This window comes from Terrapene carolina, unplaced genomic scaffold (assembly GCF_002925995.2).
Source record: "Terrapene carolina triunguis isolate 2854851 unplaced genomic scaffold, T_m_triunguis-2.0 Scaffold42, whole genome shotgun sequence".
Classification (NCBI taxonomy): Eukaryota; Metazoa; Chordata; order Testudines; family Emydidae; genus Terrapene; species Terrapene triunguis.
Window position 1 is genome coordinate 40,238,496 of NW_020664393.1, and position 11,485 is coordinate 40,249,980.

Below are 11,485 nucleotides of genomic sequence, written 5' to 3' on the forward strand. Positions count from 1 at the left end.
CAGTAAAGTGGTGCTACAATAGGACCAATGAAAACAATTATAATACAGGAGGATGAGCTAATCCTTTCAGAGATCAGTACCAACTCTGCATTTTATGATTCTTTGGTTTAAAGAGTTTATTTTTCGTAATATGGAAACAAATGAAGAAAAACCCTTCCTTCCCTTTACATGCACTTGAATGTGGTTAATGAATAGTATTTTTGTAGTGTGGGAATTATTTTCTCTAAAATGGTATGCTGTTACTAATATGTGTATCACTCAATATCAGTCTAATAAACATATATACTACAGAGACAAACCAGTATGGTGGTAGATACGTATGTGAACGTTATAGTCTTTACATTAAAGAGTACAGTGTGTGTGTGTGTATGTGTATGTGTATGTGCGGGGCGTGTAATATATTTAAAATTACTGCCTTCTGAATTCCCTAGTATGTGCAGATAACAGGACTTTAGAAACTGTCTTTTCATAATAATCAGGCACATAATGGGGTGTTTGCCATGCATTAATGGATCAATCCACCCAGTTGCTGGAAAACTCTGACTTCTGTGCCAGTCAGATGGGGCTGGCTTTAAATGACACTTCTGATTGACTTAAAAATATTTAGAGCACCCTCTGCTGGCAAATGTTAGGGCAATGCACCCAGTTTTCTATAGAGGTGGTAGGAAAAACATTGTGTAAGAGACAAAGACATTAGTAAAGTTAAATTTATTTTTAAATGTTATGCAAAAGCATATATATGCACACATTAGGGCTTCAGAAAACTTTTTTTATTGTCCATACAGCACCACATTTTATGTCTGATTTTTTACTCTATACTTAGGCAAAACTCCTACTGTCTGAAGGACAGTTGTGCCTGCGCACGGAGGGCAGGACCAGACTCTTTTGTTTGTAACATTATTCTTATTTTTTTCTAAAGTTTGCAAGAATGCACATGTTTTAATTTCTGCACGCCTTCCTGAAATGCTTTCTTTTTTCATCTTTAAGGCCTATAGAGCTGCAATGCAGACCCAGTGGAGCTGGATTTTACAGCTCTGTCACTGTGTTGAACAACACTTGAGAGAAAATGCTGCTTATTTTGAGGTAAGTAAGTAAGTAAAACAATTAAATTTGTAACACCTTAAAGCACGATGATAGTCAGAAAAGTGACAGGAAGAACAACCAGTCGAGAATATTGGTTATCCTTTCTCAATAACTTTCAGGTCAGATTTTCTCAATTTTTCCATGTATAGCTCAGTACATGGGCCAGATTCCAATGTAGTGTAAACGGGTGTAGCTCCATTGTCTTCAGTAGAGCTACGTCAGTTTACACCAAGGGAGCATTGGGCCTGGTTGTTTTTTTTAAATGCCAGAGCTGCGAATAAATCCAGGATCTGAAAAAGAGGCAGTGTTCTTTCTTCCTCAGGCATCATAACAGTTAATACAGCTTCTGCAACTGGATTCAGGTTGTTGGGTTTGTTGATGATGGACAAGGTAGAACAGAATCGAGCTCATTCTTCCAGGGCTGCACAAACAAGAGCAGAACACACGTTATCATCAGTAGGGAGCAGAAAGCCCACAGGGAGCTGATGCATTGACTAAGGTTTTGCCATTTTTAGTCACCTTTATGACTATAGCTCCTCTTAAATGATCAGTAAATGATCATTAATCTACTAATTATTATACACAGTAATGGAAGGTCTTGGTATGCATTGTCTGATTTAGAAAGAATGTTGCATTTTTTTATATTTAATATAGAGAGAATATTCTTCACACTCTTGAACCTTGTGGAGTCATTTATGCCAGTGCCACATGAGAGCAAAATGAATGTAAATTGCAACAAATCAGAATGGTAGGGCTTTATACTTCACCCACTTTGTATTAATGTAAATAGCTACAAAAGGTAAAAAGGCAATGAAGAATCAGGTTCCATCTAATCTATATAATGTTCATAGGAACATACTACTTCGTATAGCTTGTTTGCTACATTTTATAACTTTTATTTTATAATCTGTTTTTTAAAACTTAATAGCTGTAAATTCCAGGAGTAGCAAGAATCACTGTTTGAAAATCATTTTCACAGGAACTGTAATTAACTAATGTACAGACATAGGGTTACTGATTTTGTTTTCAGATAGTGCGTGCAGTAACTGATTTTCCATGTTTCAGTGATGCACGTCTGCCTTTCTGAGATCAGGAGCAGGTACTTAAACTGCAAGAAGACAATCACTTGAAATTCAAGCTATTGTAAAATATAAAACAGCTTTAAAACCATTTAGTGGTTTCTTCAAACAACAGTTTTGGCTTAACACTTAGTAAACCTTTCAGTGTTGTTTTTAATTAATCAAAATACGTGTCTTACCTCAGTTTTTCAATGATGCCAAAGAAGCCATGGACTATTTAAAGAATTTAAAAGATGCCATACAGCGAAAGTACAGTTGTGATAGGTCCAGCAGCCTTCATAAACTGGAAGATCTTGTTCAGGAGTCCATGGTAAGAATTTAAGAATCTTGTTGACAAAAAAATAAGATTAAACAAGAGTTGTGTAACACGTATCTAGATTTAAAAATTGAATTTATAAACAACTTACCCAACCAAAGGGAGGTAATAAAATTATAAAATGTAATTTCAGAATGTCTAATTAAACAAGTTTATCCATTTGACCTTGTTTGTTATTATTGTCTTTATTTGTTTGAATACTTCTGTGCCCTTAAAATATACGTTTTTAAACAATAGTGGATATTAAAGGAAACTGATTACTTCATGGAGTTATTTCTGTTCATGTGAAACATGTTATTTTTCAGACACAAAAGCTTTAAAAGCATTAAAGAAGAAGCATTGAGTTCTGGCCATCTCTGATTTTTTGTTATTTTCTTAATTGCTCTTTAGGAAGAAAAAGAACAACTCTTGCAGTACAAGAGCACAGTAGCTGGCCTTGTGGGGAAGGCAAAGGCAATAATTCAGCTGAAGCCAAGGAATCCTGATAGTCCACTCAAAACATCCATCCCAATCAAAGCCATCTGTGACTACAGACAAATTGAGGTTAGAACCTTGAATTTCCTAAAATCAATTACAGACGTGAGGCGACAGCTAAAGTTTCATTAATTACATGTTCCTGGAAAACACAAGACTGTAAATATCTTCCACCCTAGTAAACAGAGCAAATGCTTGTGTTCTGCATTGTTGTTTTTTGTTGTTGTGTCACTTATTTGGTGACACCATTTACAGAAGTGCTTTGTAAGAATAGTTTATAATGCTTAGCTCATTAAATTATTCTGCTTTTCTGTTAAAACTAGATAACCATTTACAAAGATGATGAATGCGTATTAGCGAGCAACTCCCATCGTGCCAAATGGAAAGTCATTAGTCCAAGTGGTAATGAGGCCATGGTTCCATCTGTGTGCTTTACAGTTCCTCCACCAAACAAAGAAGCAATAGACACGGCAAACAGGTAGAAGCAGACTAAAAACAGCTGAAAGTGTGTAATTCCTGTAATAAATATTTTGGTTGTTTTTATTTTTTTAGGGAAGGAGCATTGTCTTGTGATTAGACCAGAGGGAGTCATTTTTGTTTGAACTTATTTGTGTTAAAATAATTTATGCTCTTTTTATTTTCTCCCCTTTTCACATGTGAATACAATTTCAGTCAATTTTTCTAATCTAATTGTGTGTACGTTTCAGAATTGAACAACATTTTCAGAATGTACTGGCCCTTTGGCATGAATCACATATAAACATGAAGAGCTTGGTTTCCTGGCACTACTTGACAAATGAAATTGAAACTGTTCGAGCTGGTAATGTTGCTTCGGTAGGTACTGCACCAAACTATGTCCCTCTCAGTGTACATTAGTAACTTACTGATACCCAGAAGACTACAACTACAGAAACTATTATAAACTGGAGAAGTTTGTTGCCGCTCACATCTGCAATGTGGAGACACAGCTTACAGTGCCTGCTCCATTTTACCGTGTGCAGTACTCCATCTTGATCTAAGCAGCCTTCACTCTAACATATCGTTTTCTTATGCTGTAGCTTCACCTACTAATGACTGGGGCAATTGCAAGCCCCAGGTTCAGTCCCTGACGCCTGCAGAGGGGTGCATTTTCGTTACCCCATGCTACAGAATTGTACCCTGATATATAGTTTATATTATTTTAGCATTAAAGAGCTGATTAAGATTAGTTTGTTCGAAACAAAATACTGATTTAAATCAAAATATCAAACAGTTCGGCTAAAACAATCTGTCAGACCACTGAACAGCGCAATGTCTGCTTCTGTAAATCTTGTTTTACTTTTATATTACATGAGACTGTTTATTATACAATACTCAAATATAGCTTTCTTCAATTTGCTGCAAATAACACTTGCAGTACGCATAGTGAGGGGTTATATGCTGTTTCTCACTGTTTCTGGTTGATACAAATGAACCTGCAACCTCCACCGAAAATGCCCTGCTTCTAATCAATGTTTGGGTCAGGAACCATTTTCCCATTGATTGCCACATGGCATGGGAGGAGAAATGGTCTAACATAGGCCTATCCCATTGTTGGCACAAAAGATCAGATATGAATTTGGAATAGAATGCATGAACAGCCAGCTGTTGTTATGATTGTAATTGTTGTTTTGTGAGGGTCCAGGAATACCAGTGGCTCCAACAGAATCTCAGAACTGCATACCACCTTGACACTACCTTATTCACACCCAGATGTAGCTTGAGTTTGGTGTTTTGGATCCAGTTTCCTGTTCTAGAAGAGAAAGAAACACAGAGCTGTGACTCATGAGCGCATTGAAACCTTGGTAGCCCATGTTATCTCATGGGTCTCCATTAGCGTGTTTACATAGACATTGGCACAATTTCCCCAAGAGATGACAGGATTGACCTCCATATGAAAATGCTTGGGGAAGAGGAACAGCTGTCTATCTGGGATCTGTTGGGGGGAATGAGCAAAGTCAGGTTAATGGAGCTCCATCCCTTTATGGTTTAGTAAGTGGGTCAGCAGCATCTCCTGATAAATAGTGGTAAAGGCAATAGATAAAGCATAGATGCGTCTCTATCCATGGACAAGAAGATACACCTGTGTACTGGAAAGCCAAATGTTTAATTGGACTGTAACTTGACCATCACACATCCATATGCAGATGATGGTTTGAGGGAAGAAATGGATAATGACTTGGGCTCAAAACATTTATCTCAGAATATGAATGGGTTTTAGATGCTTAGTTATGGTGCTTCTTGCTCATATGCAACTGGTTAAAGTGATTGCCCAATTTCTGGTTGGGAAGGAATTTTCGCTCAAGTCATATTAGTAGGGTCCCTGAGCTTTCCCCTACATTTTGTGGAGCAGGGGACATCTATTAAGATCAGGTGGGCCTATCCCACACTATTTATTGATTAATCTAGATTTTATATGGGTTCTTCTCCCCCCCCCATGTTTCTAACAGAGAAAATGTGAGTAGTGCAAACCGCCAGTGTTGATTCCAGCTGTGCTCCCAAATTGTATTTGCTCTTCTGAATCCTGAACATAGGTGATAAAAAGCATGTGCTCTGTTATGAGAGTAATATGTTCTATTCTTTGTATTATAACATGATCACATTGAGCCCATGACAATCTGTGGTACACAGGGTGCTTTAGCAAACACGTGAATAATTTTTTATTGACCTATGTGTGTTGAGTTTCAGTGAAGCATTTGCAGAGAAAGGACACAAGCAATTGTTACTATACAAGGTCATTGAAAAGGCTAGAATATTTTAGAGTGCTTCCACAAGAGAAGCTTTTTTTCCTTCATTTTCTACTCCACTATTTATGTTGCATTAGTATCAGACAAATTCCTCAGTCCAGTGGACGTACAATCCTCTTCAACTTCATAACACATATTCCCTCCTGAAGCCCCTTCTAGGGTGATATGGCTTTACACTGCTTCAACTGTGCAAGTGCTGTAATGGCAACATCTGGCCCAAACCATGTTGAATTCAATATATGTGATTAGAGAAGTTGTATCACCTTTATCATCTGTACACATTACAAGAATGTCTGGCATTTATACTGATCTGTTCTCTATTTTAGATAAAGACAATGTTGCCAGGGGAACATGAGCAGGTTTTAAGCAATTTACAGTCCCGCTTTGATGAGTTTCTGGAAGACAGCCAGGACTCCAAAATCTTTTCAGGCTCAGATATAGCACATCTGGAAAGGGAGGTTAATGTCTGCAAGCAGTACTATCAGGAACTTCTTAAATCTGCAGAAAGAGGTAAGAGCAACTCGCTGGGAAATGTGTAAAAGTTTCCTTAAAAGAGGCTTTATGATACCTGATGAATATTTTGCTTTCTAAATGTGAACTTCAGTGCACTGCATGTTTTATTATGTTAACATCATTAAGACAGACAACTATAATAAATTAATAAAGAGCTATCATTTAGACAGGTTGCGCTGTAAATTCTACTAGAGATGAAGGTGATTTGTTAGTACTGCTCAAAGGTGTGCAAAAAACATTTTTCCTGGAAGAATAATTTACCCTCTGGACTGCAGCTTATCATTTGGCCTAGTTTTTCATAGTTTTATTTCTAATGGATTGAAATATATCTTGAATATCTTACTGAGCTCAGAACAGAATTAGAATAGTATTTGACTCTGTTACACAAGAAAAATGTCTTACACATTCTGTCTTAGTGTTGCAAAATACCCCTCACCACTCTTTAAAAGCTACTGTCATAAGACTGCTTTTAAGATGCAGAAATATGAAAGCTTAGATAAAGCTGAAAAGATACCTTATGCTGTCAAGTAACTATTGACTTAGAGAAGTGAAATTGTTTATAAAACTGATTAAATTGCCATTATAGTTTGCTATATAAGCAGAGACATATTGTACTTAGTAACTGGAATATTAGATAGGTGATTGTAGTGGGGTGGCCATTTAATGAGCCCCAGTTTGTGACCAGGCATCACTTTGCAGGCACCCTGTCCCTTTTAGCCCTCTGTTTTGGGCCCCTTAAGAACTACATACAGGCTTTCACATGAATAACAACACCCTCTGCCTGGGGCTGATTTAATAACAGAAATAGTTCTGAACAGTCCTCAGAGTCCCAAAATAAAGTCCATCACGACATAAAAATCCATTCTTAGTTCTGGTGTCTTCTGTCTCTGGTGGAGTTCTTTTTCTGTCCCAGTCTGTTCTCATAGCCTATCCTTCCAGCTTTTTCTAGCTGGATCTTAGCCTTCTGGTACTAGCCACTAGGTCCCCAAACGTCTAAGTTCAAACGCCATTCAGGTTTTCTCACAGGAGCTGACTGCTCCCTGGGATCCTGCTGTCACAGCTCCCTTGGTATCAGCGTCTTCCGTGCAGGAGCTCTTCACACTGCAGTTTTTCTACAGTTTCCTGAGCTTCCTCCCTTCATTGCAGCCTCCTGCTGCTTTCTCTAGGGCATTCATCCTGATCTCAGGTGTGACTTGTTCTGTAATCAGGGTTGGCTAGCCCAAGTCCTCCAGCCCTTTACTGTATCCCTGTCACCGCGATGAAAAAGAAATCCACTAGAGGTTAGCTACAATAGCAGTAATGAAATCACCTGGCTGGAAGAAGTAAAGTCATTCACTTCACCAGTGTGCATGCAAAGGGGATGATGGTAGCCCTGACGATTGAAAATGGGGAATCATCATTGAGCAGGTCTGTTTTCAGTGGGGTCCCTCAGGGATCGGGTTTTGGCCGTACACTGTTTAACATAGTTATAAATGACCTGGAGGAAAACAAAAAATCATCGCTGGTAAAGTTTGCAGCTGACACAAAAATTGCTGGAGCGGTGAATAATGAAGAGGACAGGTCACTGATTCAGCACAATCTGCATCATTTGGTAAACAATATGCAAGCAATACGAAAGCAAACAATATGTGTTTCAATATGGCTACATGTAAACGTCTACATCTAGGAACAAAGAATGTAGGCTATACTTATTGGAACTGGGCTGTATCCCAGGAAGAAGTGACTCTGAAAACGATTTGCGGGTTGTGGTAGATAATCAGCTGAATCTGAGCTATGTGACCAAAAGAGCTAATGCAATCCTGGGATGCATAAACAGGGGAATCTTGAGTAGGAGTAGAGAGGTTATTTTACCTTTATATTTGGCACTAGTGCAACTGCTGGTGAAATACTGTGCCCAGTTCTGGTGCCCACAATTCAAGAAGGATGTTGATAAATTGGGGAGAGGGTTCAGAGAAGAGCCATGAGAATGATTAAAGGATTAGAAAACATGCCTTATAGTGATAGACTCAAGGAGCTCAATCTGTTTAAATTAACAGAGGAGGTTAAGGGGTGACTTAATTATAATCCATAAATATTTACATGGGAATAAATATTTAATAATTGGCTCTTCAATCTAGCAGAGAAAGGTATAACATGATCCAATGGCGGGAAGTTGAAGCTAGGAAAATTCAGACTGGAAATAAGGTGCAAATTTTGAACAATGAGTGTAATTAACCATTGGAATAATTTACCAAGGTTTGTGATGGATTCTTCATCACTGACAATTTTTAAATCAAGGTGGATGTTTTTCTAAAAGTTGTGTTATAGGAATTATTTTGGGGAAGTTGTATAGATTATGTTATATAGGAGGTCAGACTAGATGATCACAGTGGTCCCTTCTGGCCTTGGAATCTATGAATCTGATAGACATTAATTTTGGAAGTGCAAGGAGATGTTCTAGTAGCAGCTAAGGACTAAGGGTTTGATCCAATTCCCATTAAAGTAAATTCCTATTGGCTTTTCTGGGAGTTGAATCAATCCCTGAAAGAGCTGTAATATTTTGAGGTATTACAAAACCCATTGTTAGTAGGAAGAGAAATATGGCATGGCAATTTAGATTTATTTCCTAAACAGTGCCTTTGTTTACTTCAACAGAGGAGCAGGAGGAATCCATTTACAATCTGTATATCTCAGAAGTCAGAAACATCAGACTTCGCTTGGAGAACTGTGAGGACCGTTTGATCCGACAGATTCGGACTCCACTGGAGAGGGATGACCTACATGAAAGTGTGTTTAGGATCTCGGAACAAGAGGTGAGCCTTTGGGAAAGAATGGTTCAGCTAGGAAGTGGCGGTTTTCCAAAATGAATAGTTTTCTCTTGAAACAAACGGACCCAGATCCTTGCATATTATGGTTCAGCTCAGAAGGGTGGGGGTGACTAAGTGATTTTCTCATATATCAGTGGAGGTAAAGGGACTAATCAATAGCCAGTCTTCAGTCTTTCTATGCTGCAGATACATTCCTCACTTTTTCAACAAAGAGCACAGAAATAAAAAATATTAGGATATATGAACACTGTCAGGCTGATGTAGAATAAATAAACACTGTCAATTACCTTCCATTTTATAGAAGCTAAAGAAAGATCTGGATCGACTCAAGGATGATTTGGGAATGATTACAGATAAATGTGAAGAGTTTTTCAGTCAAGCTGCTGGTTCACCTTCCGTCCCCACCCTCCGTTCTGAGCTCAACATCATCATTCAGAATATGAATCAAGTTTACTCCATGTCTTCCATTTACATAGAAAAGTATGTAATAAACGATCATTTCGCACTTGCTGCGGTTCAATGTACACCTGTTTTGCCCCAAATGAAAGTACATAGAAAAAACAGTAAAGTTATAAATATGAATAATACTGATCAAGGGTAAGAGAGTTATTGAAGTCATTACAATGTAAAAAAAGGATTACTAGTTATCTCATATCACACGGCAAGACTGAAAAACGTGAGCAGTTTGAATATTATCAATACATGATTAGTTAACAAGAGGTTACTGTTTCAGGTTAAAAACTGTAAATTTGGTGCTGAAAAACACTCAAGGAGCAGAAGCGCTAGTAAAACTTTATGAGACTAAACTGTGTGAAGAAGAAGCAGTCACTGCTGACAAGAATAATATTGAGAACCTTATGGGTACATTAAAGGTATGAGTTTTCTATTTTTTCTTTATAGGTAAATCATAAAATAATGTATAGTAAAATAATTGTCTTTTTATAATAGCCCCTTGGTTAGACTACATTTGTGGTGCAGCCAAAGACTTCTTGTCTACTTTTAAGCAGACTAAATTTTAAGGTTGCTATATTAGACAAATCTGTATCCTTTTGGCAATCAGGATAAGAAAATAAATGTATTATTTAGTAGGTTAAAATAATTGTCACAGACACTTTACACTTATAGAAGTTTGCATTTTGCATACACATATAACTCTGGAAATGTGAGTATGAGCTGTGCACATAACATGCAAAACAAGAGTGCTAATGAACCTCACTATGCAGTGTTTCTCTCTGCACGTGGAAGTGTCTTGGAATATCTGAGGCTCCAAAGATGTGTGACTGCAGCAACAAGAGAGTTAGTTACTTTTGTCTTTTATCGGAAGATTCCAGGCAACATTAAGATGGGCTGCCCTAAAAACCTTGCCACTTCCTTAAATAAATAGAAAAGCTTCCTTCAGTATTTGTACAGCCCCTTATATTTCCCATTTAAGTACTTCAAGCAGTGAGGTAATATTATTTTACAATTGGAAGATTTTTAAGGTGCCCTCTGTAGTTTATTAGACAAATATTAGCTTGCTAACTTACAAGCCATGTGCTTGATTTGTGTGGGCATTTTCAGTTCATGGCTATTTCATAGGCATTTTGGTATTGGAGCAGTCTGAACAACCAGAAAAAATTGGATATGCAATGGGTTGATTTACACACACAGTGCTACAATTTTTGTTTACTTATCATTTATTACATACTAGCAATGGAGGTCTGAAGTGGATGAGAAAAGAGAGGTATTCCATGCCTTAGAAGATGAACTGCAGAAAGCCAAGGCGATCAGTGATCAAATGTTTAAAACGCATAAGGAACGAGATCTTGACTTTGACTGGCATAAAGAGAAAGCTGATCAGCTGTCTGAGAGATGGCAAAATGTTCATTCTCAGATTGAAAACCGGTTCGTACCACTTCATGTTGTAGTGTGTTCAAAACATCTTTTAGGCTATTGATGTTGTTTCTTAGCTAATTTATCTTCTGCTTAAGCAATAAGAAATGAACATTATAGTTGGTCGAAAAGCATTTCTAACTAGTCAGGAAACTTGCTAACATGGCGGATACTTAGCTTTTCGGTGCTGCTGCCATTGTTCACATGATCCCCTGCAGTTTTTTCCACACAGTGATAAAAAGAGCCACAGCTTTAAGTGTGTGTAACATCTTCAGTTTAACACTATGCTATATGGGCTTTACCATAACACTTAGTAGTTAGCCAGATACAGCACAGATATGCTGCCCTTTTCCCCTAGCAAAAATGCCTGCAAAACAGGGCCTCCTGTCTTATGGTAATGCTTTCTGCTGCCCCCATAGTTAGTACTGATAGGTAGGACTGATGAGATAACCTTCACTTGTGAGTTGCTGGTCTGATTTATATTTACTTCTTGATAAAGAACATTGGGCCTAAGACCTCAAGTCCTTCGTCCTTAACTCCCATTGACTTCAGTGATAATTTTGTCTCCATAAGAAC

At 37.7% G+C, this 11,485-nt stretch overlaps 1 protein-coding gene across 2 annotated transcripts in view; it reads left to right on the plus strand.

The window, feature by feature from the left end:
• Positions 1-11,485, plus strand: part of DST (dystonin) — a 361,566-nt gene that overhangs the window by 164,597 nt on the left and 185,484 nt on the right. For both annotated transcript variants that reach the window (XM_026654897.1, XM_026654900.1), the window contains 10 exons: positions 988-1,083; positions 2,347-2,472; positions 2,869-3,021; positions 3,276-3,430; positions 3,660-3,786; positions 6,044-6,227; positions 8,865-9,022; positions 9,339-9,517; positions 9,771-9,909; positions 10,728-10,921. In XM_026654897.1, coding sequence (XP_026510682.1) covers positions 988-1,083; positions 2,347-2,472; positions 2,869-3,021; positions 3,276-3,430; positions 3,660-3,786; positions 6,044-6,227; positions 8,865-9,022; positions 9,339-9,517; positions 9,771-9,909; positions 10,728-10,921 — 1,511 coding nt within the window. The remainder of the gene's footprint in view (positions 1-987; positions 1,084-2,346; positions 2,473-2,868; positions 3,022-3,275; positions 3,431-3,659; positions 3,787-6,043; positions 6,228-8,864; positions 9,023-9,338; positions 9,518-9,770; positions 9,910-10,727; positions 10,922-11,485) is intronic.